General features: G+C 36.9%; 1 protein-coding gene across 5 annotated transcripts in view; it reads left to right on the top strand.

Moving 5' to 3' along the window:
- The window catches only part of CKAP5 (cytoskeleton associated protein 5), an 87,283-nt gene that overhangs the window by 17,273 nt on the left and 44,629 nt on the right, over positions 1–25,381 (top strand). For 4 of the 5 annotated variants that reach the window (XM_019743673.2, XM_019743671.2, XM_019743669.2 and 1 more), the window contains exons 2-9: positions 10,765–10,858; positions 11,352–11,545; positions 13,004–13,210; positions 15,947–16,118; positions 16,740–16,872; positions 17,095–17,195; positions 19,607–19,720; positions 24,649–24,753. In XM_019743673.2, coding sequence (XP_019599232.2) covers positions 10,802–10,858; positions 11,352–11,545; positions 13,004–13,210; positions 15,947–16,118; positions 16,740–16,872; positions 17,095–17,195; positions 19,607–19,720; positions 24,649–24,753 — 1,083 coding nt within the window. In that variant the 5' untranslated portion in view covers positions 10,765–10,801. Of the gene's footprint in view, positions 1–101; positions 210–10,764; positions 10,859–11,351; positions 11,546–13,003; positions 13,211–15,946; positions 16,119–16,739; positions 16,873–17,094; positions 17,196–19,606; positions 19,721–24,648; positions 24,754–25,381 lie in introns of those variants that run through there. The other variant, XM_019743670.2, reaches the window with a different exon arrangement.

The raw sequence follows: 25,381 nt of genomic DNA, 5'->3' as shown, positions 1-25,381 counted from the left end.
CTCTGGGCGAAGAGCTGCGGCGCCTTTAAGCCTCCAGTGTGTGCGGGGCGGGGGGCGAGGTGGGGCGGGCACTCTGGCAGCGCGCGCTTTGCCCCGCCCCCGGAGGAGGCGTTTCCCAGCGGCCGCCGCACCAATGCTGCCGCCCGCCCGGTGTTCCTGCTGATTCTGCTCGGACCTTAGGGCCCCCGACCTCTCCCTGCTCAGGGAGCGTAAGTGTCAAACTGCGGGTGAGGGTCAAGCGTCCCGTGCCCATGCCGGAAGTCCTGGTGGACAGTACAGGGGACTTTCCTGGCCTATCAGAGGCTAAGGCGGTGAAAGAGCATAAACAATGCCGGCTGCAGTGAGCTAAAGCCTGGGGCATCTGCTCTACTTCTGGGTGGTGACAGCGGCCCTAGGGTGCTTGTTTGGATATGCAGTGGTCGAGTGGCGCTTAAGACCTGGCTTTGCCCCAGTCTGGTTCCTACTTGGAGTAAGGAGAGGGTTGCTTTTACCCGGGTATAACCCCGTTGAGCTAGATGGGTGGAGCTGGATCTACTGCCCTGGGCCTTGGGTCCTGAGCCTGGGATTTGGAGTCTTGAGTAGCTTCCGGAGGAGTACGCCTTAGGTTTTCAGCTACCTTGGTACAATTGAGTAGTAACAAAGTTGACCTAATTCACAGCCAGGTTTAGCTTTCCGTCTCCCCAGAGGCCTGTGTTGGTGTCGGGTCCACCTTTTGGAGACATTGACAGTGATCATCTGTTAGGGAGAGTCTAACAGTTAACCTTCTTTCCTGCTGATATGTAGCATGATGGGAAAGAGACAGCTCTGTATCCTTCCCCCTCTTTGAAAGAACTTATGGGAGGCCACCATCCCAGGATTAGGACAGCAAGCACACCCAAGTTTGTTGAGATTATCTGCTAGAGAAGCAGTTCAGATTTCTGGCCCCCTGACAATGCAGAATACTCCAGCAAGAGGATAACACTTGTCCTTGTGAATGTGAATTACCTAGAGGCAGTGAAGCTTTTTAAATTAAAAGGAAAGACTTGCCATTTTGTTACTGGCTACTTAGAGAGTTCGGCTGGCTTGGCCAAGTAATAAAAATCTTAAATTTTGTGTGCCAGTTACATAATTGTTATGCTGCTTTAGTCCAGTTGTTCTTCCTAGATATGGTTTGAGTAAAGATTTCTGGGTATGTATCAGTGTATTCTGTTTTATCCTTGTTTTATAATTATTTTCTTTTTTGGAGTGAGTCTGTCATCACACCTCGTTGGTCATTCAAAGAGGTTGCTTTTTGAGTGGGCAAAATTTTTCCTCAGACTCATTCTATGCCTCTGCAGTAGCATTTCCTTAGCCAGAATGAGTCTAGGAATGGTAATCAGATCCAGATCTCTTGTATTGTGATAGTGAGGAGCTTTTGTAGGTCAAGGGCTTGGAAATAGTCCATAAAATAGTTTCACTGCCTTAGCTTCTTCGCAAGTAGAAAGCTAAAGCAATCTATTTAGTAGCTATCTAATTATCTTACAGGCTGTCAAAGTACAGGAATTTAAAATAAAAGGACACCCACACTTGGAGCCTTGGGTGGTGGGGAAGAGTAGTGGACTGAGAGATAGGAGACGTAGGTTCTAGGCCCAGCTCTAATCTGACTCATGACTTCATCTCCTGGTGTCTTACTTTTAGCTGGTTAATAATGAATGAGAAAATGCATAGATTGCTTGGGTTTGTATGTTATGATAGTACATAATGCATATTGAATAGGTAATTTGTTATTTAATTGAATACTAAACTGGAAAGTCAGACAGTTCAATATTCTAAGTTCTGCCGTTATGTGTGACCTTGGAAACATTTCTAGTCCAAAAATAAACAATTACATCTAAACCTTTTCAGCAATGTGGACTATCTGGTATTTGAGATCTTTGGAAGACATTTTAGATACATCAGTGGTGTAAGATTATAATAGTTCTGTAGAACAGATTTATTTTATAGCTAACCTCCTTACCTTCGCCTCTTTTAAGCTAGGGTAAAACCTGAGAACTCTGAATAATTTGAAATTTCCGAATATTTGTAGTATGGACTAGATTGAATGAACCATAGCAAGCATCATATATACAGTAGTTCAAATTAATTTTATTAATGCTTCTCTTTGTTGGTAATTTTATTCACTCTTAATGTATCAAACCTTGCCATGTAGTGAAAAGTTGGTTTCCTGTGTTTATGTTTATAAAATCCAGAACCCTCTGTTCATCCCTGGTGCCACATTTCTAACCACTTAAAGATCATATTTCTCAAGTCTAAAACCAAACTTACCATATTCCTCACCTCACCTCTCCATTACTTCCCCCAAACAACCCAGAACTTCTTTCTGACATATTTTTCTGTTCCCCCATCACCTAGACAGGAGTCTCCTACTAGACTCTTCTTCCTACTCCCACATCCTTAGTTGCTAAGGCTTGTTGATTCTACTTCTTTAATGTAACTCCTTTCCGTCTCCCCTGCCCACCCTTTCCATTCCTACTGCCAAGACCCCTATTTATGGCTCTTACTTATCTTTGTGCTGGAATACTGCAGTTTCCTATCAAGACTCTCTCTACTTTCTCTTCCAGTTCATTCTACATAGATTTTTTTCCCTCCCCCTAGATTTTTTTTTTAATTAAAGTTTATTGGGGTGACAATTGTTAGTAAAGTTACATTGGTTTCAGGTGTACACTTCTGTAATACATCATCTATATATCACATTGTATGTTCACCACCCAGAGTCAAGTCTCCTTCCATCACTATATATATGATCCCTTTTACCCTCATCTACCAACCTAGATTTATTTTTCTAAAGTAAATAGAATCATGTCACTGCCCTGCTTCAGTTCATCAGCATCCTCTGCTGTTTAGCTTTATGTTCAAGATTCTACCTGACTAACCCTAGTGTACCTTTCTGATCTTACACGCAAATAAATGGAACCATTCAGTGTTCCCTAAATATGCTCAGTATTTTCCTACATCCCAGACTTCGCCTTTTTTGTTTTCTCAGTGTAGAATGTCTCCTCTTCCACTCCTGTGTTTTTGAAAAAGCCCACCCATTCATCACTAAGTTCAGATGCAATCCTTTCTAGGTACGAGATTTTCACTGACCATCCTCATTCACTGGTGGTTAATCCTATCTCTGAACTCCTATAACCCTTATTTGTCCCTTGCCAATGTCCGTTTCCACAAGCATTGTATCTTGTATTATGATTATTTGTTTATACATCTTGTACTCCTGTGAACTCCTTGAACATATCATGGTTTACCCATAGGGAAATTTAGTGAATGAACTTAGGTAAAATTGGAATGGAGTAATTCCTTATTACTAGATCCTACAATTAGATAGGACTCTAACCTTTACAGCCAACCTATGCACATGTAAAATGATTGGTAGCTTTAACAAATAATTCTTGTCTCCTAAGGACTTTTGTTAGTAAACTTTTTTGTTAGTTTGTGTTTAAACAGTTTTAATGAAGTATATAATTCACATAGCATTCACTCATTTAAGGTGTACAAGTCAATGACTTTTGGTATATTCATAGATTGGTGCAATCGTCATCACATTCAATTTTAGAATATTTTTATTATTTCAAAAAGAAACCCCGCACCACTTGGTTATCACCCTTCTAATATCTCCAAACACCCCAATCCTAGGCAACTAATGATCTACTTTTTCTCTATATAGATTTGCCTACTCTGGATATTTCATGTAAATGGAATCATACAATATATGGTCCTTTGTGACGTAGCATAATGTTTTCAAGGTTAACCGATGTAGCTATGTATCGTATTTCATTTCTTCTTTTTTATTGTGATAAAATACACATAATGCAAAATTTACTATTACTATCTTAACCATTTTTAAGTTGCAGTTCAGTGGTATTAAATACATTCAGAATGTTGTACAACCATCATCACCATCCATCTCCACAATTCTTTTCATCTTGTGAAACTTCATACCCGTTAAACAACAACCCACTGTCCCCCTACTCCATCCGTCCTCTGGCATTAACCATTCTACTTTCTGTCTGTATGGTTTTGACTACTCTAAGTACCTTGTGTACATAGAATCAAACAGCATTTGTCACTCTGTGACTGGCTTATTTCACTTAGCATAATGTCCTCAAAGTTCATCTAGGTTGTAGCGTATGTCAGAATTTCTTCCCTTTTTAAGGCTGAATAATACTCCATTGTATGTATATACTACTTTTTGCTTAATAAACACTTTGGTTGCTTCCACATTTTAGCTACTACAAATACCTTTTTGAGACCTTGCTTTCAATTCTTTTGGGCATATACCTAAAAGTGCAATAGCTGGATCATATGGTCATTCTATTTTTAATTTTTTGAGCAACTACCATACTATTTTCCACAGCAGCTGTACCATTTTACATTTCCACCAACAGTGTGCAAGGGTTCCAGTTTCTCCATATACTGTCAGCACTTGTTTTTTAATGTTTTTGGGTGTGTGTTTTTTATAGTAGCATCCTGGTGGGTGTGAGGTGGTATCTAATTGTAGTTTTGATTTGCTTAATGATTAGTAATGTTGAGCATCTTTTCATGTGCTTATTGGCCATTTGTATCTCTTCTTTGGAGAAACTTCTGTTCAGGTCCTTTGCCCATTGTTTAATTTGGTTTTTGTTGTTGAGTTTTAGGAGTTCTTTACAGAGCTTCATTTCTTTTTATTACTGAGTAATATTCCATTGTATGGATTTACCACATTTTATTTGTGTATGCATCTCTTGATGGACATTTGGCTTGTTACCACTCTTTGGTTATTATGAATGTTAGTTTGGTTTTAATTTGCTGTGTATATTGAAAACAGTACTACATTTCTCTAAAGAGATCATTCAGGACATTAACTTGTGTGACTTTTCATGAAATTGTTAAGTTTTATTCTACACATATTCTGTCCACTTTTTTTTTAAAGAGATATTTGCACACGCATGTTCATAGCAGCATTATTCTTTTTTTTTTTTTTAGGTGTGTTTTTTTTTGGGGGGGTGGGAAGGGGAACAGGACTTTATTGGGGAATAGTGTGTATTTTTCCAGGATTTTTTCCAAGTTGTTGTCCTTTCAATCTTGGTTGTGGAGGGTGCCGTTCAGCTTCAAGTTGTTGTCCTTTCAGTCTTAGTTGTGGAGGTCGCAGCTCAGCTCCAGGTCCAGTTGCTGTTACTAGTTGCAGGGGGCGCAGCCCACCATCCTTTGTGGGAGTCGAACTGGCAACCTTGTGGTTGAGGGGACGCATTCCAACCAACTGAGCCATCCAGGTGCTCAGTGGCAGCCCAGCTCAAGGTGCTGTGTTCAATCTTAGTTGCAGGGGATTCTGCCCACCATGCCTTGCAGGAAATCGAACCTGGCAACCTTGTGGTTGAGAGCCCACTGGCCCATGTGGGAATCGAACCGGCAGCCTTCGGAGTTAGGAGCACGGAGCTCCAACCGCCTGAGTCACCGGGCCGGCCCCCTCTGTCCACTTTTCTCCATCTTCATTACTTCCTGAATAAGTTCTGAATGTTCCCAAGGCTTTTACTTTCTTTTGTGATAATGGTTAAACTTTGCAGATAGAGGCATAGTTCAAATAGTAGTTACTTTAATGATCCCTACCCCAAATATTCTAGAATTATAGTCCAAAGTTTAAAACTAATACAGAGATCATAGTCTACCACCCGTTGTATTTCTGTTAATCTCAAGGAAAGATTTTCCTTTTCAACTGTTAGAGCCAACTCTCAGTGGAACAGGGGTTGCCGCAGGGTGGAGGTAGGGGTTTGGACTGCGTGGGTAGCCACAATTACAGTTAAAACTGGAGTCATTCCTCTCCTGTGCAAGGGCAGGTTAACAGTGTCTTAAGGCCCAATTAGGTGGTTAGACTTGATTATTAGGCAGCTGCTGATTGGGGATGATTTCCTCTTGCTGTTTTAAATTTCTCTAAATTACCTGAGTTCCTTTGGAGGCAAACAAACTTGTCTTTCTCGTGTACTCTCTTTTGCTCTTTTTATTTTCATTAGGTTAGGTAATGACCAAAATAAATCTTATTATTTATAAAGCGTGAATAATTTTCACTGTAGATAATCTAGAAACCATATGTATACAAATTATAGGCATATCACCAAACTAGGAATCAAGAAATCTCTTTTAGACCAGTCTCCCCTACTGAAGTGACTGCTACACACATCCACACTTGTCTAGCATGCATCTCAAACTCAGCTTGTCCAAAACTCACCTTCATCCCTCTTTCAGCCCTTGTACATGTACTCAGTAAGGACGTTCTTTGACATTCTTTATGTCTCTAAAATCCATCCATTTTTCTCCATCTGCATTGCTATCATGTTTCCCCGAAAATAAGACCTAGCCAGACAATCAGCTCTAATGCATCTTTTGGAACAAAAATTAATATAAGACCCAGTCTTATTTTACTATAAGACTTATTTCACTATAAGACTAGGTATAATATAATATAATACCTGGTCTTACGTTACTATAAGACCAGGTCCTAGAATATAATATAATATAATATAATATAATATAATATAATATATTACAATATAATATAATATCCGGTCTTATATTAATTTTTTGCTCCAAAAGACGTGTTAGAGCTGATGGTCCGGCTCGGTCTTATTTTCGGGGAAACAGGGTGCTACCCTTAGGTCCAAGTTGCCATCACCTTCATTTAGACCACAGCCGTCTAACTGATTTCCCTCCATTGTTACTGCCTTCCAAGCCATGCTTTACATTGCTTTTACAATTATATCACATGGTCTTCAAAAAATGCAAGTTTGATAGTGTCTGCAAGTTTTCCTACTTATATTCCTTCAAAGTTTCCTTTTACCTTTGGGATAAAGTCCAAATTCCTTAACATTGCTTATAAGACCTTTTAGGGTCTGATCTTGACTACTTTCCAGCCTGACTCTACAGCCCGCTTACTTTCCTTGTTGCATTTTATACTTTAGCCTTGCTGAACTTGTTTCAGTTCCTCAAACCACCATAATAATAAAAGAAGCTAGAATAGGAACTATGGTTGTTTCTAAACTCTTATTTCCATTTCTGTACTTAATCTCTGAATGATAAGTTGTGAACCAGCACAAGTCTTTGGACCACACTTTGAGAATTTTACAAATGAAATTTTGAATGAAAAAAGCCAATTATGAAGATTACAAACAGTATGCTAACATTTTTCTAAAGCTCACAAACAAGCGGAATTAATTTTGTTGTTTAGGAATATATGACTGTGACTATGGCATAGAACTAAACAAACTTCAGGAAAGTGCTTCTGTGGGGAGGAGGGAAGGGTAGGAAAGAAACGCAGATAGTGTTTGAATTATCAGACTGGGTAGTAGGTCAGTTTTATTAGAATGCTTCATAGCTCACAAACATTGCATATGTTTTCTTGTATATGTAAAAAAATTAAATTCTAAAGTTAATTTTATAATTAAAATAACTATGGGGGAAATTAGTGAAGATGTGCTTTTTTCCCTTAGTATATCAATCCTGGAAAAGACAAACAAAGACAGAACAAGAGCCCTCAGTGTCACATGCATACACAAACACTGTACCCATTATTTCAGTGGCTGGGGAGGTTGTAGTATGAAGCAAGCCTTTCCTTTTAATAGAAAGATCATAAATACCAACTTTAAAAAACTCAGGCTATAAAGTAGTAGAAGCCATTTCAGAAAGTATAACACAAAAATGGCATCTAAATTTTACATGAGGCAGTTAGGTTGGCTAACCTGTTTCTTTTAACCAACAGGAAAAAAAGAAAAATATTGTAGTGGACTCAGAATGCTGATGGTTGAATATTATTGCTCATATTCTCTTGGTTGGAAAATGTTTTAAAAGCTTTCATTGAGTGTTTCTCTGAAAAACAGATGGGAAAGGTTGCTTTTGCAGCTCAAACTTGTGCCAAGAAAGTAACATTAGAGGTTTTCAACTGCAGGCTGCACATTAGAATCACCTTGGAACTTAAAAAAAATGTATTGAAGTGAAATTCACAAAAATAAAACTTAACAATTTTAAAGTGAACAATTCAAATGGCATTTTATACATACACAATGTTGTGCAGCTACCACCCCTATCCAGTTCTAAAACATTTCCGTCATTCCACAGTAAAACTCCTTACCCAGGAAGCAGTTTCTACCCATTTGCCCCTTCTCCCCACCCAACCCCTGGCAACCACCAGTCTACATTCCGTCTCTATGGATTGATCTATTCTGGATATTTCATAGAATGGAATCATACAACATGGGACCTTTTGTGTTTGGCTTCTTTTCCTTAGCATCATGTTTGTAAAGTTCATCCAGGTTGCAGCATGTATGTACTTCAGTCCCTTTTATGGCTAAGTAATAGTCCATTGTGTGTACATACCACAGTTTGTTTATTCCATCCATTGATGGACATATGGGCTGTTTTTTTTTGGCTCTTGTGTATAGTGCTGCTATGAACATGCATGTATGCTCGTGCGTATTTGGAATTCCTGTTTTCAGTTCTTTGGGTACATCCCGAGGAGTGGAATTGCAGCGCCATATGATAATTCTGTATTTGTTTTTTAAGAAACCACAAAATTGTTTTACATGGTGACCGGACTATTTTGCATTTACTTGGGGAACTTTAAAAATACACAGATCTAATAATTAATTTTTATTGTATTTTACAAACATCAGTACAATTATTTGAAAAAATTTTAAAAAGACTGGTCCATCACTATAGAGTTTAGGAAGCACTGCATAGTTCATTCATTCTTGTTGCTGTATAATATTGCACTGAGTTTATATACCACTATTTATTCATTCTCTTCTTGATGAACTTGTGAAGTGTTTCCAACTTTTGACTTTTATAAAGAACAATGCTTTGAATATCCTTGTATATGTCTTCCAGTGCAGTTGGCATCAATATCTAGGGTATATACCTTGGAATGGAGTTGCTGGATGGTGGGCTATGTGCATCTTTAACTTACATAATGCATACTGTTTTCCAAACTGTTGTACCGTTTCATCTCCTGCCACAGCTGTATTAGAGTTACTGTAGATTCGTTATTAAAGTTTGACTCCTGCTCCAAAATGCGCTGCTGTTGTTTCCCAGGGTCCTGGGGATTTGGGAAAGAAGCCTCAGTGAAAGTGCCACATTAATAAACTTTTTACAATTCAGTCTTTGAGTATTTAACTTTCCCTGGAACATTTCCTACATTTTGATTGGAGGGAACAAGTTGTAAAGGAAGAGGCATAGACTTTGAATCGTATTATGATCTCACTGCCTACCACTTTTGTTGTGTTTGGCAAGTTACTTAATCTTTGTGAGCCTAGTGTGTAAAGTGAGAATAATATCTTTCTTTTGTGTAGTTGTTAGTACAAAGTGATTCAACATGTTTAAAAAGGACTTTTACGTGCCTGTTCATAGTAGACACTACCGTGTTTCCCCGAAAATAAGACCTAGCCAGACCATCAGCTCCTAAGACCTGGTCTTACATTAATTTTTGCTCCAAAAGACACATTAGAGCTGATGGTCTGGCTAGGTCTTATTTTCGGGGAAACACAGTATCAAAGTATATATTCATTAAACAAATATTTATTGAAGATATATTTTATTTCACACCTGGACTGGGGAAGCAGAATCTCTCCTGTGTTTATAATATTGAAAATTGGAAACAATTTAAATGTCCAGCAATAGGATTGATGATAAAATAGAGTGCTATGCAGCCTTTAAATATCATGTTCTCAAATATGGGGAAATGTTTGTGACCTTATAAGAAAAAGATTGTAAGAGAATCTGCCCTCTTTTTTTTCCATATAATTTATACACTGTATGTGCATTGAAAAAAATCTGGAAGGACTCAAGTGGATACACACTTCAGTGTTCATCACAGTTACTAATTGGTGGTGAAATTATGTGGGGTTTTTTAAATTAATTTATTGGGGTGACAGTGGTTAGTAAAATTACATAGGTTTGAGGTGTACAATTCTTTAATACATCATCTGTATATCATATTGTGTGCTATAACCACATTAGTGGTTACCAGAGGGTAAGTGGGGAGGGGGAATGGTAGAACTGACTCTGGGTGGTGAGCACACAATGCGAAATTGTGTTTTAATACTTTCCTTCTTTATGTATTTTCTGTACTTTTCAGATTTTTTGCAGTTAACATATTACTTTTATAATCAGAAAGAAATGTTATCCAAATCAATAGCATAAAGTTATTAAAGGAGTGTTGACAATAAACCTCACTAAAAAAATGGTTTAATTATAAAGTTTATAAAGGAAGAGTTCATTTAGGGATTTAATTTTTCACTAGTTTTAATTTTTTACTAGTTTATGTAAACATTGACTAAAGTCATATTTACCAGAATTAGGTAGAGAACTGGGTAGCATTGAGATTTTTCCCTATTGGTTATTTTCTGTAAGGAATTTTAGGTTAATGGTTGAAAGTACAACTTTCTTTGAAACTCTTCTCTTGCCCTTTCAAAAGGCCAAGTAGCTCAGCTCTTCAGTTTTATCCTAGCTTTGACATGTATCTAAAAAGTTCCCATTTGGAAAAATATGTAAGCATCATTTTAAAAAATAAATATCTGTTCTTTCTAGATTTATTTAGATTTTTTATTGACTTTTTTCCTTTTACTTTTTAAATGTTCTGTTAATGGAATTAAATGGGCATATAAACAAAGAATGGGCTTTTTAATCTTACTGGTGCATGCATGATAAAGAATAATCTCAGAAAAGTCTTTTTTTCTTAAGAGATTGCTTGATGCTAGACTTAATAGTTATCAATTTTTATCTGTCCAGGAATTACTCTTAACTCTAAGGAGAAACTGGAAGCACAATGGGAGATGACAGTGAGTGGATGAAACTGCCGGTTGATCAGAAATGTGAACACAAGGTGAGACTTTTCTGGAACTCAAATTTCAGTGTCATTGGCTTGTTTTGTCAGTAGTTATACTGTGTAGCTGCTGTGTATAAAGCTGCCTAATGATTACACAGTACAACTGAAAAACAGTGTACTTTGGAGATTGGGTGGTTTCAGCAGGATGATTTCTCATGTTTGAACTGTCACATCTTTAAAAATATGCCATATTATAAAGAAGTAATAACTAATACTTGGATACCAAGTGAGATACATTTATAATGGCCTATTAGGAATTTTAGATGGCCTTGGCAGAATATCATACAAATTAAATACTTACAAAAGAAAGTTTATTAGTTTATCTTCTTGGAAAACTGTCTGAATTTCTTAAGACCTTGTTTTATTTCCTATCATGGGGTCCTTTATTTAAATTACCTGGTATAGAGTAGTTATTTTTACTGCCCCCTTAGTTAACAGTAAATGATAATATCATTAAATTTTGTTTTTCAAAATACTATTTTTCTTTTAGCTGTGGAAAGCAAGGTTAAATGGGTATGAAGAAGCCCTGAAGATCTTCCAGAAAATAAAGGATGAAAAGAGCCCAGAATGGTCCAAATTTTTAGGATTGATCAAAAAATTTGTGACTGATTCCAACGCAGTGGTTCAGTTGAAAGGGTTAGAAGCTGCACTTGTTTATGTCGAAAATGCCCATGTAGCAGGAAAGTAAGTAGTTTCTTTCCATATTCTGGGTAGAAACCCCTGTTGGGCACTACCTGGGTTAATCTGTCTATCTTTATGGATCACCGTCCTTAGTTCTTAGTACTTTTAAAATATATTAATTTTCTTAGTTTCATAGCTCCTTTGATACTTGTTTTTTTCATTGAGTCTTTATCTGTTCTCAGAAGTCTAAATGGTATATGAGATCTGTAAAGAAGAGCAAATTAGAAATCAGATCTTGTTTTTACCTTAAGGTTTGATGAGCAAGTGACTTTTTTCCTTTTGAGTCTTTTGTATGGAAATTACTCTAGACCAAGAAGGATAATCTTCAGTAACTTCTAGAAGAAACAGAGGTTGTCAGCAAAGAATTATTAGCATTTCACTGAAAACATTTGGGCATTACAAAAATCTTTTTCCACAAGGCTTCCCAGCTAGGCGATCTTAGAATCACATCTTTCTCCCTGTGGTCATTAGGCATTTTTATCTCTTAGGAGAGGTAATGCTACATAGACAACCTCTGTGGCTCTCAGTCTGTTTCACTTGAGCTACGGATAATAGATGTTTCTAGTCACTCTGCTCTCCCATACCTCATAAACCTAATTTTTCTAACTCTAGTCTTGATATCATCAAAAGGAGCCCCCCCCCACACACACACACACACAAATGTGCACAAGAAATATATACTTCAAAGATTATACCAATAAAGACAATCATAAGCATAATTTGACAGTTTTGCTAACCAGCATCACCAAGTTTCCCTTGCTATTAATGAACTCATTGCTTTTTTTATTTCATTTTCTTCTGCTATCAGAAACTTTTTTGACAAATGCTGCCTGTAATTCCAACCCACTCAATTCCTCTAATTTCTAATAGTCCAGGTTTTATTTAATTTAGAAGAGATTCGAAGCAATAGTCACTATAAAGTTTTACCAAGGAGTTGGGAGCAGCCTTTTGTTACTAAAGGTGCATATCCGTTCCCTCTGTGCAGAAATTCTCTTGTCTTAAGTGTTTAAAATGACTTTTTAAAGAAATTTCAAAAAAGCAAGGATTCCTTAATCCTATTTTCGTAAACTGTATCTGTATATGTGTGTGTGTATGCATATATATATGTACACATACATGTATATATATATGCGCATATAGAAAAGTATGGAAGGGTGAATGCCAAAAAGTTGAGTTGTCTCCGGGTAGTGAGATTTCAAGGAATTGTTGCTTTCTTATTTGAATTTTCTACATTTATAAGAATCTGTGGTTCTGTGTTATTGTCTGGTGTGATGTCTTAAACTTTTATGGTTTGCATAAGTTTTTTAATGTTCTTGAACATAAATTAAAAAATTAGAGACTCATTTACTTTATTTCTAAGCATTTTTCTAAAGTGTAGGTGATTTCCCTATCACCTTCCATGACCTTTTTCCAACTTTTTTTACTAACGTGTGTGGTGGTTGTTTATAATCTACATTACAGAACCACAGGAGAAGTTGTGTCAGGTGTTGTAAGTAAAGTGTTCAACCAACCCAAAGCCAAAGCCAAGGAGCTGGGCATCGAGATTTGTTTGATGTACATAGAGATAGAGAAAGGAGAGGCTGTGCAAGAAGAGCTCCTAAAAGGCCTGGACAGTAAGAACCCCAAGATCATAGTGGCCTGTATAGAGACACTGAGGAAAGCCTTAAGGTAAGACCCTTTCTTTTCACTTCAGTTTTATTATCTAGAATGTCTCAGTTGCGTTTGGGTTCCTGGTTTAACCAGAAATGAAAACTGCTGGATTTGACTTGGCACGCTACACCAACCGGGAAGGTGACCTGGAAAAGCTGAAGTCATTCCTCAAGTGTGGCACTTTGTATTCCCTAATTTTAGCCTTCAAATGTGCAGTATAGTTACTTTACCTAAATCCCTTTGTAATGAAAGTGAGCAGGGGATATTTCTGACCTGTTCTCAGATTATGAATTGGCCTTTTTGTGGAAAAGCACTCCTCGGGGCATTTAAGCAGCTCCTTCTCTCTTGGTGTCCTCAAGCATAAGTTTATATACTTTGAAATCTTGGCTAAAGTCAGTTTGTTGGCTAGAGCAAACCTTTGCTTAATTGCCTTTTTAGTAAAGTAGAAGCAAATGCTGTATGTCTTTAAACAGAAGTACAGCGACAGCAAATACAAAATAACTTCTACTCTTGTGTAATAAGTTATTTTCAATCCTAGACTTTCTTGTTGTTTGGCAGTGAAGTTTTTCTTGAATAGGATCTCTTTCAGGAACCAGTGGCTGTAATTTGCTGTAGAAATCTGAATTAGACAAACCACTAGTTTGTTCTGATTTGGCAGTCCTTCTAATCTGATACCCTGTCCCCAATACTATCCACATGAGATACTTTAGAAAGCAGCTCTAGTGAAACCTTAAATGTGTGGCCTATGAGAGCGGACATCATCCCAACTCAACTCACGTGATGTTATATATGACCTACTTCTTGGAGAAAATGCTTCCTTTCGTGTTTATCTTACATGAAAGTATCAAAATTCTTAAATTTTGTTAAACTATCCTCAATTTATACATTCTTCCGCTTGGTTCATAATGTTCTTTTATAAAATTTGACTTTCACTTAGATTTTTGTATGATAAATTTTTCCTCGTTTCTGGCCTAGTATAGTATAGTAGGCATGTGTGTTTTTGAATAGTAAGTAGTATGCTTATTCTGTCATCCTAGAAATTAAGTGAATTGACTTGCTTATCAAGACTGCTAGTATCAGTAGATCTGTTCTGTCCTTAGTATTGGATCTCTAATAAAAAAATATGTATTATATTCTAATCTCCATTTAAATTAGTAGTTTCTGGTGTAGAATGCTATAAACTCTGGTTACTTCATTTTAAGCTGACTGGGAGAAGAAGGGTAGAAAAAGAACACGTTAGGTATATCTTCTTATGTCTTCCTTATAGATGTTGTTATTTAGTCCCATTCCTGTATGGTTCTTTATTTGTCCTAAAGCATCCCAGAATCTATAGTGAAACTAGATAGCTCTCTGGGACCTTCAAGAACCTTCAGTTCAAGCTGTTCAGTCTAGGTTCTAGAGCTGCCTCAAGCTGTCTGTGTTAGTGGTAGCTTCCGAAAACTTAAAAATGTTCCGGGGGCCCTAAAACGGGCTTTTTTTGTTTTTTCTATAGTAATGTTTAGTATCAGGATTAGCTTTTGCTTTGTTAAGGTGTCTTTTTCCTATGGACTAGCTCCATCTGTTTCTGTTTTTGTTTTTAATCTTTCAGAAGCAGGCCAAGATAGTGAAACAAACACAAAATCAGACGAAACAGTAGTAATGTAAAAGAAAATTAGGAGATCCCAAATGTTAGGTTCTTCAGGTGCCGTGATGAGTATCCTTAAAAGAATAGTTTACCATCACCATCAGTTCTGATTTCCCTTTAATCTTAAAGGTCAGCTGAGCCAAGTTAAAACATTCTTTTCTATGAAAATAAAAGAGATATTTAAAGGTAGTCTTGGAAGTTATCTAGTTCAGTTTCATGTTAAGATGTCTGTATTTAAACTATTTACAGAACCAGGTGTCTTAAATATTGCTGTCTGGGGAGAGTATTTTCAGTCTCATTCTTTAGCCTATTGGAGTATGTCAGGAGCTATTACTGAAAAATTTTGTTACACTTATGCATGTGAGATAAATTTGTACACAATGGATAATAGATAAATAATATATATGGGTCCTACCAAGAATTTCAGTGTTCTTTCATAACTAAATCCTTCTTGCTCCAGAATTTGTTGTTCAGAAATGTTAGCAGTGAATCAGAAAACTAAATTTGGCCAGTTGGGACCTTAAAAATATAGTATGTGACAGATATGTAAAGTTAAATGTGTTACCTTTTTAAAAGAAGTCAGAATGCAACTGTTTTCCCCTTAGAAAACTAAAGGAAAGAGATTTAAGTTGCCTGGAGTTACAATGCGATAGCTTCAGGAATGAAACACAAAACTGCCAGGATTAGTGATCGCTCGAGTGGACTGAACTACTTCAGTTATAAGAACTATTGAAAGTTTATTAAAAGCAGATTTCACTCATCTAAATATCTATAAACTGACTTATTTATATTTTTAAGCTTGTATATGTATATACATATGTATTTAAGATACTGCGTAAGTGTTGATCCTTTGTAGACTTGAATTATTCCTCGTCTCGTTACCTAGAAAGTTAGTTTTTAAATGATAATATTATTTTAGACCCTACATAAATAGTATTCTTGGAAGAATGATATCTAAACATACATGGGATTATGTGTCCCCTTTTTTATTTTGTGCCTTAAAACTCAACCTACATAACTCTATTATTATAATATATAGGTATGGAACTATGTTTAAGTGAATGAAACAAACACTTTACCCAAGCATGTTGCATGTTGACATTTTTTTCCCCAATTTTTTTTACTTCTAGTGAATTTGGTTCCAAAATCATCTTGCTTAAGCCAATTATCAAAGTGTTGCCAAAACTCTTTGAGTCTCGAGAGAAGGCTGTTCGAGATGAAGCCAAACTAATTGCTGTGGAGATTTACAGATGGATTCGCGATGCCCTGAGGCCCCCGTTACAGAACATAAACTCTGTTCAGGTGAGGCACAAAGTTTGGGGTTGTCTTTGCAAAAGGTTAATATGAAGATAGTTCCTTCCTTTCACTGTTGTTGATATTCTGTCCTTAGAAATATTAATAATTACTTCTCATTCTTAATTTTAAACTCAAGTTGATTTTTCTGAACATAGCCAACTGTCTCTGCTGTTACTTTGTCCTCTCAAGTTAAATACCACACATTCGGTGATTCCAGTATGTTAATGTTTAACCTACAGCATTTTAGAAGATCCCTGTAGAATATTCTTGGTGACAGGACTTAAAATGTATTTTGTCCAAACTAATATTATCTTTATTTTTGTTACAATTGGTTTTGGAGACTTTATCTGATACAAATATATCTGAATTCATAGACTAATGAAAGTGTCCTAAAAAATGGACTTTATTATTTTTTCTATGTGCTTGGTCATACATCTTCAGTATAGTAAATATAACTCAGTTTGACTTATGCTACAGAATGTATGCAATTTAAATTTATCCTGTTTGTCTCTTTAGTCACATAATGAAGAAATTAAATTCTGATGTGTTATTAAATATAAACGTTAAGTATGTTCCCTAACAGTGGAGATGTGTATATGTTTCTAAAATATTTTATGATATTTGCAGTTGAAAGAACTAGAAGAAGAATGGGTCAAACTGCCAACAGGTGCTCCTAGACCAACTCGATTTCTGCGTTCCCAGCAGGAACTAGAAGCGAAATTGGAACAGCAACAGTCTGCTGGTGGAGATGCTGAGGGAGGTAAGCCAGTTTTAAACACTGGTTTCTATAAAAATTAGCAAGAACGGTCCCTAGCACAAGAACCTACGTTCACTAGGCACACTTTGTAGGATTGCCTCTTAATAAGTTGTATATGGCACTAATAACGCTGATCCCGTCTGTATCAAGATTCCATGAGGGGTGTGAAAGGACTGATAGTAAAACCATCGATTTTTAAGGTTTGTTTTGTTTTTCTCCTGGAAGGTGGTGACGATGGTGATGAAGTGCCACAAATAGATGCTTACGAGCTTTTGGAAGCAGTAGAAATTCTTTCCAAACTTCCCAAGGACTTTTATGACAAAATTGTAAGTACTAGTACACTTCTTTCATTTATTTCATTTTAAATAATTACTTAAGTAAAACTAGAGAATGCTCTGTGAGCCATGTCCTGGTGTGCCGCTTCCATCTGGATCTTCCCTAGTAGGCTGAATCAGTTGCTGCTTCTTTGTTCCCACACTACTTTGCATATATACCTACTACAGTGTTTCCCCGAAAATAAGACCAGGCCGTATATTAAGTTTTGCTCCAAAAGACATATTAGGGCTTATATTCAGGGGATGTCATCCTGAAAAATCATGCTAGGGCTTATTTTCTGATTAGGCCTTATTTTCAGGGAAACATGATATTGCACTTTTTTAACACTCCTTACCAAAAACTCGAATATTATTCTTTTTTTTTTTTTTGGCTTAGACAAGGTAGATGTTTATTTTTTGCAAATGTTAACATTGAAAATCCAGGATTAATGATAGCTCCTCAGTCACTGGGATCCAGAGTTCTTCTACCCTGTTGCTCTGCACTTCTCAACACACAGCTTCCATGCACGGGCCAGTGTCATATCCTGATTCAAGATGGTTGCTCCAGCTCCAGCCATCATGTTTGCATTCCTACGTTTGAGGCAAAATTTCTGTTTGCTGGCTGGATAACTTTGGGAAAGTCATTTGACTTCTCTATATTAGTCAGGGTTCTTAGTTGCCTGCAACAGGAACTGTCCCCTGGGTTCCGGCAGAGGGGCGGCAACTCGAGAGTCACCAGAGACACACGGAGGCTTCAGGGTGAGGGCTAGAGGGACAGCTGCCACCACCCCTGTGTGGAGCCCACCCACATGTAGCCTACAGGCAGTGCCATCTTTCCTGTCAAACATTATTTTTAACTTCTCTGTTTTCCTCATTGTCATTCCAGTTTTACCTTTAAGTATGTCTCAAATGCATCCCCTTTTCTCCATCCCACTGCCACTACTTTACCCCAGGGTTTCTTGACCTTGGCACTGTTGACAATTTTTCCCAAATAGTTCTTTGTTTGGGGAGACTGTCCTGTGCATTGTAGGATGTTTAGCAGCATCTCTGGCCCTTACCCACCAGTTAGAAGTAATAACATTCCTCCAAGTCATGATAATCAAAAATGTCTCCAGATGTTGCTAAATGTACCCCAAGAGACAAAATTATCCCCAATTGAGAAACAGTCTTATCCCAACCACCATCATAGCTTGCCTTGCATGCTACAGTAGTCTTTTTACAGGACTCCCTGTTTCTGCTCTTGCCTCCTTCTCCTTCCCATCATATTTCACAATGCATTTAGAGGTGTAGGTGTCATTTTTGAAAATACAAATCTTCTCATATTACCTCGCTAAAACCCTTCAGTGTCTTCCATGGGTTTTAAGAGATGATATCTGAAATCGTCCTGTGGCCCTTGAGGCCCACGCTTACCTTTCAGCTACATCTCTAATTGCTGTCATTCTCTATGCTCCAGTCATACCAAACTTCTCCCAGTATCAAATGTGCCACACTTGTTTTTTCCCCCCCTAAACTCTGGGCCTTAACATCGTTGTTCTTTCTGCCTATAACATTCTTCTTCCCCCATTCACCTCATAATACCTCTTTATCTTCTAGATCTCACCGTAAGCATCACTTTTAGGGGAGATCCTACCTGTCAGCCTAAACTAGGTTGAGTCCTCTTGCTGTATTACCAAAGCAGCTCGCACTTACTTCTCCTTTCCTGGTGGTCATGACCTGGTAGTTTTTTACTAAAGATGTTCCTCGCTCCTTTATCAGCTCTTTGAGTATCCTATAAGCTTCTGATTAGCAAATATTTGATAAATTGAACTGTAATGTCCTCTAGGATGACCAGTTCACCATTTCTTTGTATCCCCAGTTCTTTCAAAGAGTGTATATTCAAATTACTGAATGATTGCTTGAACTCTACTAGAGCATATTCTATTTCATGGCTATAAAACAAAAGGATTAGCATTTTACCCCCAATCCAGAAAACTAATCTCCAAAATTAGAACAGTTTTGGTTGTTGGTTATGTGATTGTTCTTTTCTGCTCTTTTTAATGTTGTCAGTATGGAAATTACTTTCTCCTGTAGTTGTGCCACTGTCAGATATGCTAGAAATGTTTTCTGTCAATGTCTTCTGTTTAATTCCCGCGTACTAATATTTGCTTAGAAAATGAGAAGGAAAAATCTCTGTCATCTCATTCCATTTACTTATTATAGAACTTTAGGGTTATGAAATGTTATGAAAATACTTTTTATATATGAACAAAAATTTTATATATATGAACAAAACATTCTGATTAGCTGTACAGTTTTGCAATTTTGTTTTTTAACCAACTTTAGAAAAAGTTTCTGAAAACAAAAGGTATTTATTTTTGAATTAGTAGCATGCAAGAAATACTTTAATTTGCTGTTCTATAAGTGACTCCTATTGTGTCTTGCAGGAAGCGAAAAAATGGCAAGAGAGAAAAGAAGCCCTGGAGGCTGTAGAAGTACTAGTGAAAAACCCCAAATTGGAAGCAGGCGATTATGCGGATTTGGTAAAAGCATTAAAGAAGGTAAATGTGAGGAGTTTCAACATTGGTATCCCAGCAATAGTCCAGGCTGTTGAATTTCTCTTTATCAGTCATCCTTTTTATCACAACTGCATTGCCATTTAGGGAGCATTGTTCAAAATAATTGTCCCATGTTAGTTTGGAGGGATTGGTTTTTAATCTTTGTTTTTTTATCACTTTGACTTTAATATGCTGTTTGATAGCATGTACAAACCTTAAGAAAAAGAGGGTCTTGCTGATCTAGACCCAGCTGTTCCAGTTTTATAATTCTGTAGGATGAACTATTTAAATTGGCTTCATTTAATGGACAGATATTAAATATGAAGACTTTTTTTAGATAGCGAATGATGCCACACTAAAGCAAAGGATGTGGGACGTGTGTCAATTTTAAAGCATGCAAGTACTACATAAGAAGAAACCTAAAGAAGAATGAAATCTTACCATTTGCAACAATATTGATGGACCTAAAGAACATAATATTAAGTAAAATAAGTCAGACAGAGAAAGACAAATACCATATGGTCTCATTTATATGTGGAATCTAAAGAAGAATAAATGAATGAACCAATCAAAAAAAAAGAAAGAAATAGTTTTAGAAAATATCCCCTTGGTATTGCTTAAGTCTAACCAACTTGAGTGCTGCTGGCAGATATTTTTGTATATGGGGCTTTTCATAAAATCTGAAAGTATAGATCAAACACTGTGGATATAGTTATAGAGCTTAAGAACAAACTGAAGACATCATCTTGAATACACCGGGTTGAAAACTTTGTTTGCTTCCTCAGCCTGAAATTACAGAGGATTAAAATAGTGGGGAGAGGAGGTTAATCTTTAATTATATACACATGTAAGTACAGTAATTCTCATTATTCCTGGTAATTATGTCTATAAAGTCACCATGAATGCTGAATTAGCAAATCCTGAACCATTGTTCGTAGGGGAAATACAGGGTCCTGCAACCTTTAGTCATAACATTTTCATCAATGATACATAAAACAACGCACAACCTTGTTTAATTCTGTTTGAAGACATTTTATTTAATATATATTATCGATTCATTAACATTGAACTCACAGCCAACCGCACTGTAACTTGTGCCTGAAAAGAATTTATCTAACACATAATTTCTGTGTAAGACAACATCACAGCTTTTTTGCGCTGGACAGAACTTCAGCACTACACTTGGGGGTCATTTTAATGGGGAAGGCACCAACAGAAAGGATCAAAATGCAAAAAAACACACAAAAAAGAAACCAACATGGCATTAAATAGACCGTGAAAAAGATGCTTGTTTACTGTATGAGAGCTGAAAGAAGAGGCAGAGTATTGCTTTGTTCAGTCTCAGCAGGAAATATGCACAGCAGGCAACTCAAATTTTTCGCAGCTCTGTGCTTGTCTGAATTACCAGGAAAGGACCATGAGTATTGATTTGGGGATGATAAATAAATTTTAACCAGTAGGTGAATTCGCAAATACGAAGTCCATGAATAATGAGGATGGACTGTTTTCTCCTAGTCAGCCTTCCTATGCTTCCCTCTTATGTGGGATTTGGAGGCAAGGATATGATTTGTCAAAATCTTTGATGAGTCATCAGTCTTCCATCTTGAAGAGCCCCAGAGTCAGGCAAGAGTAATTAAAGGGAATTGCCCTGAGGGAAAAGATTGCACCAACCTGGAGCCTGGGAAGAAAGAGAGAAGGGGAAGAAGGCACTAAGAGAGGGAAAGTGAGATTCTAGTGGCCTTGAAGAGACTTTCAGATTCTCTAGTATATAATTTTTATCAGGAATCTTACTGCCCTGTCACTGAATTCTCAATGCCTCAAATAAAAGCTTTTATTTTTTCTTATCTGACAATAAGGAATATTAATCGATGTTCTCTACGTGCATTTTCTTAGGATGTTAGCTTTTCGGATAAAGACTGGTTTGTGATTTCCACTGGCATTGTAATATAAACGTAATCTCTTGCTGTATTCTATACAGAGAGGGTCATGGACTTTATATCTGGCTAGACATAGATTTCTATGAGCTCTAGAGTAGCAGGAGAAATGTTTTTCCCTCTTCACATGTTGAAATGAGGGCAATCAGTCAGAGGCTACAGACAAAAACCTTAGTTACGTGGCTAAAATATTTAAAACAATGAAAAGTTAACCTCAGCTGTACAAAGTGACCTAAACATGACATTTTAAAAATATTTTATTTGTGATTTTACTTAGGTGTAAACACAAACTTCATATATTATGTTGACTTAACAGAGACATATTAAAAATGGTGAAATCGAAGAGCTTGAGATTGAAGAATACAATATAGACCGATCCCTCTTCCCTCCATAAATAGCCTCTCCTCTCTTTATCAAATAATCCCACTAATTTCCCAATTTTTTTCCTTTAACACAAGGAGTAAAGAAAGACCTATTTGTTTTGAAATTCTTTATAGTATTCCTGAAATAATTTATTAAACTGTCTTTCGAGTTGTCACCTGATATTTTGTGGGCTTTCCTGTTCTGACAGGTTGTAGTTCTTTCTTCTACAGTAAGTCTTCCCTCTCTCCTCTCCCTTCTGCCCCTCAAGGAGTTGCTTTGACTTTGCTAATTACCTATAGGTGTTGATTAATATATACATATTTTTAATCTTTAGATAAAGATTTGGGTTTTTAAGACGTTTTGTTGTATAATCTCCAGACTTTCTATGTGGTATTAACCTTTTTTACACTTGGTCTTTCTACATTTCTTCCATTAATTATTGCTTATATTCACTATAGATTTCCAAACAGAATAATGATGGGTTTCATTGATTTCTCCCTCTGTCAAGAGTGTTTTTGTTTTGATTACTATTAACTAGTGGCTTACATTCTAGTTAAGGATAAATACTAATTGATAATTACCTAAAATTACATTGTAGGCCTAGATTTATGGGAGAAGTGACAGCACTTTTAATTATAGATCATTTCCCATTATTTAGATTACATTAACATTGTGAGCTAAACCTTCCTTTCCCCAGTCTAGAATAGACTCACTGAGTTTTTCTCAACTCTGGAATGGAGTCCCCCCACATACACTAGTTTTCTTTAAAATAAACACTTCTTTACCTTCCCCACTTCCATTTCCCAGTTGAGAACAATTGTTTTAGTCAAACGGGTGTGTGACAATGAGTGTTGATAGGCAGATATGTACTAGGTGCCTGGTCCATCACTCACCTATAAGTTCATAAAATCCTTTACCATCTTGAACTATAATAGGTTCACAGGATCCTTTTCAAAGCTTTACATTAGCATCATCACTGTCTAGGGTTCAGCTCCCACTGGTTACTGCTCTAATAGTGGGAAAGGAGAGGTATTCTCCTAAGAGTGGGGGGCCTTTAGCTGGTATAACAAAATCACCTTTTGAGCTGTATTAAAATACTGATGTCCAAATCCCATGCCAGATTCATTGAACTAGGCTTTCTTGGAATGGGGTCTGGCATGTTTTTGATGACCAACCCTAGATATACATTTAAGTGTTAAATATAAAGTCTAGCGTCTAAATAATACCTGAGAGGTGTTTTGGTAAGGAGAAATAATCCAAACATCTACAAGTGCCGGTAGTGAGTTCAATACAGGACTGAATGGAGTTTTTTTCTCCATAGATTTATCATAATTAATTAGAATGTTGACAGAATGTTTCTTAGGACCCTGATCTCATCTTCTCATAAAGTAAATGATTTTTCCATGACGTGAGTTTAGAGGGAGAGTGTGCTGTAGAGGGAGAGCAAGAGGTCTGAACCACAGCACTACTGTACGAGTATTTACTAGCTCTGTGACCTTGAGCAAGTTAATCTCCATTTAATTTTTGAAAACTACAAAATCGAGAGAATAGCAGTACCTACTTTATAGGGTTTGGGTGAATATTAAATGAAATAACATTATAAAGAGCCTATAAAATTATGTCATCTAACTTGTTTTTAATAAGTGTTACACTCTTAATCCTTACTCCTCAGCTCGGGGGAGTACCTGTAGGTGCCGTGCTTGCTGTGCGTTAAAGGTTTTTTAATTCAGGGAACCTAGAATGAAACATTCTCCTTAGAGATTACCAGATCTTAGGGACTAGATAAAATCCAAGGAAAAAATGGAAGCATTACTTCTTCTGGGAAAAGAGTGAAAAACAAGGGTTTGGGGCAATTAAAAGTAAAGCAGCTTTTTAACACCAGGTGACTTGGGCAGTATAGCACAGTAAAATCTTAGCAGGAAGGAACCCAGGCAAGTCACTGTCCTGCTAAATTGACACAGCTATACCTACCACCTGTGAGTTTTGATAAGCGCTAGGCTCTGTGGGGTGTCGTATAGGAGGGTGGTAGTTAGTATAAGCAGTGCTGGAGGAGATTCTGCTCAGAGGCTCTAAATGTAAACTTGATGATCATTAGGTAACTAAAATGGCAGCTGCAAGGCCAGAAGCTCCCTCAGAGGAATGGTTGCAGTGGCATTTGCAATTTAGCACTCCCAGGAGCTTCTTGAAGGTATCTACAGCAGTTTCTGCTGGTGCTCCCTGGGTGTCAGTGTTAGAGCTGCTGCCTTGTGACGTCTTCCAGAGATGCACTCTCTTTTGGCTTCCCCTGCCCTGAAGCAATCAGCTCGCCTCCAGCTTCTCTGCCATTATCAGAGTAACCTCCTCTACAGCACCACGCAGCACTGATAGCCCAGACTACCACTAATGGAGAGTTAGTGATTTGAAGTTGTGGTTTTATGTACATTTTATTGGTAGAACTTTAAGATAGGAGACTAAACATCCTGAAAGGAATCTCCCAAATTTGATATTGTTAAAGAAGAATCTTTCCTGTTTTGTAGGAAACATAATAGGCTATCCATTAGCATAACAGCTTTCAGAGCTCTTTTAAGAGTAAGTTTTCAGTTCCCTTTTACAGGGCTCTGACTGTTTTGTTTTCCTTGTTTTCCCTTTTTGTAGGTAGTTGGAAAGGACACCAATGTCATGTTGGTGGCTTTGGCAGCAAAATGTCTTACTGGCCTGGCTGTAGGGCTAAGGAAGAAATTTGGACAATACGCAGGACATGTAAGTAACACTCCTTTTTAAGTACAAATCAACAATACTATCAAAAATGTCAGACTGGTTTGCTCTGTGATTCAAAACAGCTCTTTGGCATAGATCTTTACATATTGGGCAAAGTAAATTTCTCACTAAGTTTTATTAATATTGAGCATAACTCTACAACATTTCAATAAAGATGTCAGTTATAACAAAATTCAATAGCTTTATATAGAAAATCAGGCACTTAGCCTAAAGTACTTAGTTGAGTTGATTTTCTTATTACTTATTAATATCTTGCTTGGTTCTCACAACATTATGTACTGTATAACAGAATGAAATAAAACTTATGATAAACAGGACAGAGTAAAAATGAGAGTAGGAAAGGCAATATAAAATCAGAAGTGAATTAATATATAAAATATAATTTATAGTGCTTTTGTATTTTAAGAAAATAACAATTTACTCATATACTTGAGACATTTTATATAGGTTACACTGTTGGTGACATCCGTTTAGTCTATTCTAAGAAAATCTGACTGGAGACATTTGTTGAGTATACTATTTTCTTTGTATAAATTAGGAAGCAATCAAGTTTGGTAACAGTTTTAATCAATTGAGATGTTTAACTGTGTGTGGCATCTGTCACTTGGCC

The sequence above is a fragment of the Rhinolophus sinicus genome, linkage group LG06 (assembly GCF_036562045.2).
Source record: "Rhinolophus sinicus isolate RSC01 linkage group LG06, ASM3656204v1, whole genome shotgun sequence".
NCBI classification, from domain to species: Eukaryota; Metazoa; Chordata; class Mammalia; order Chiroptera; family Rhinolophidae; genus Rhinolophus; species Rhinolophus sinicus.
Note: the sequence above shows the minus strand (reverse complement) of the source record. Positions and strands in the feature narration are given on the sequence as shown.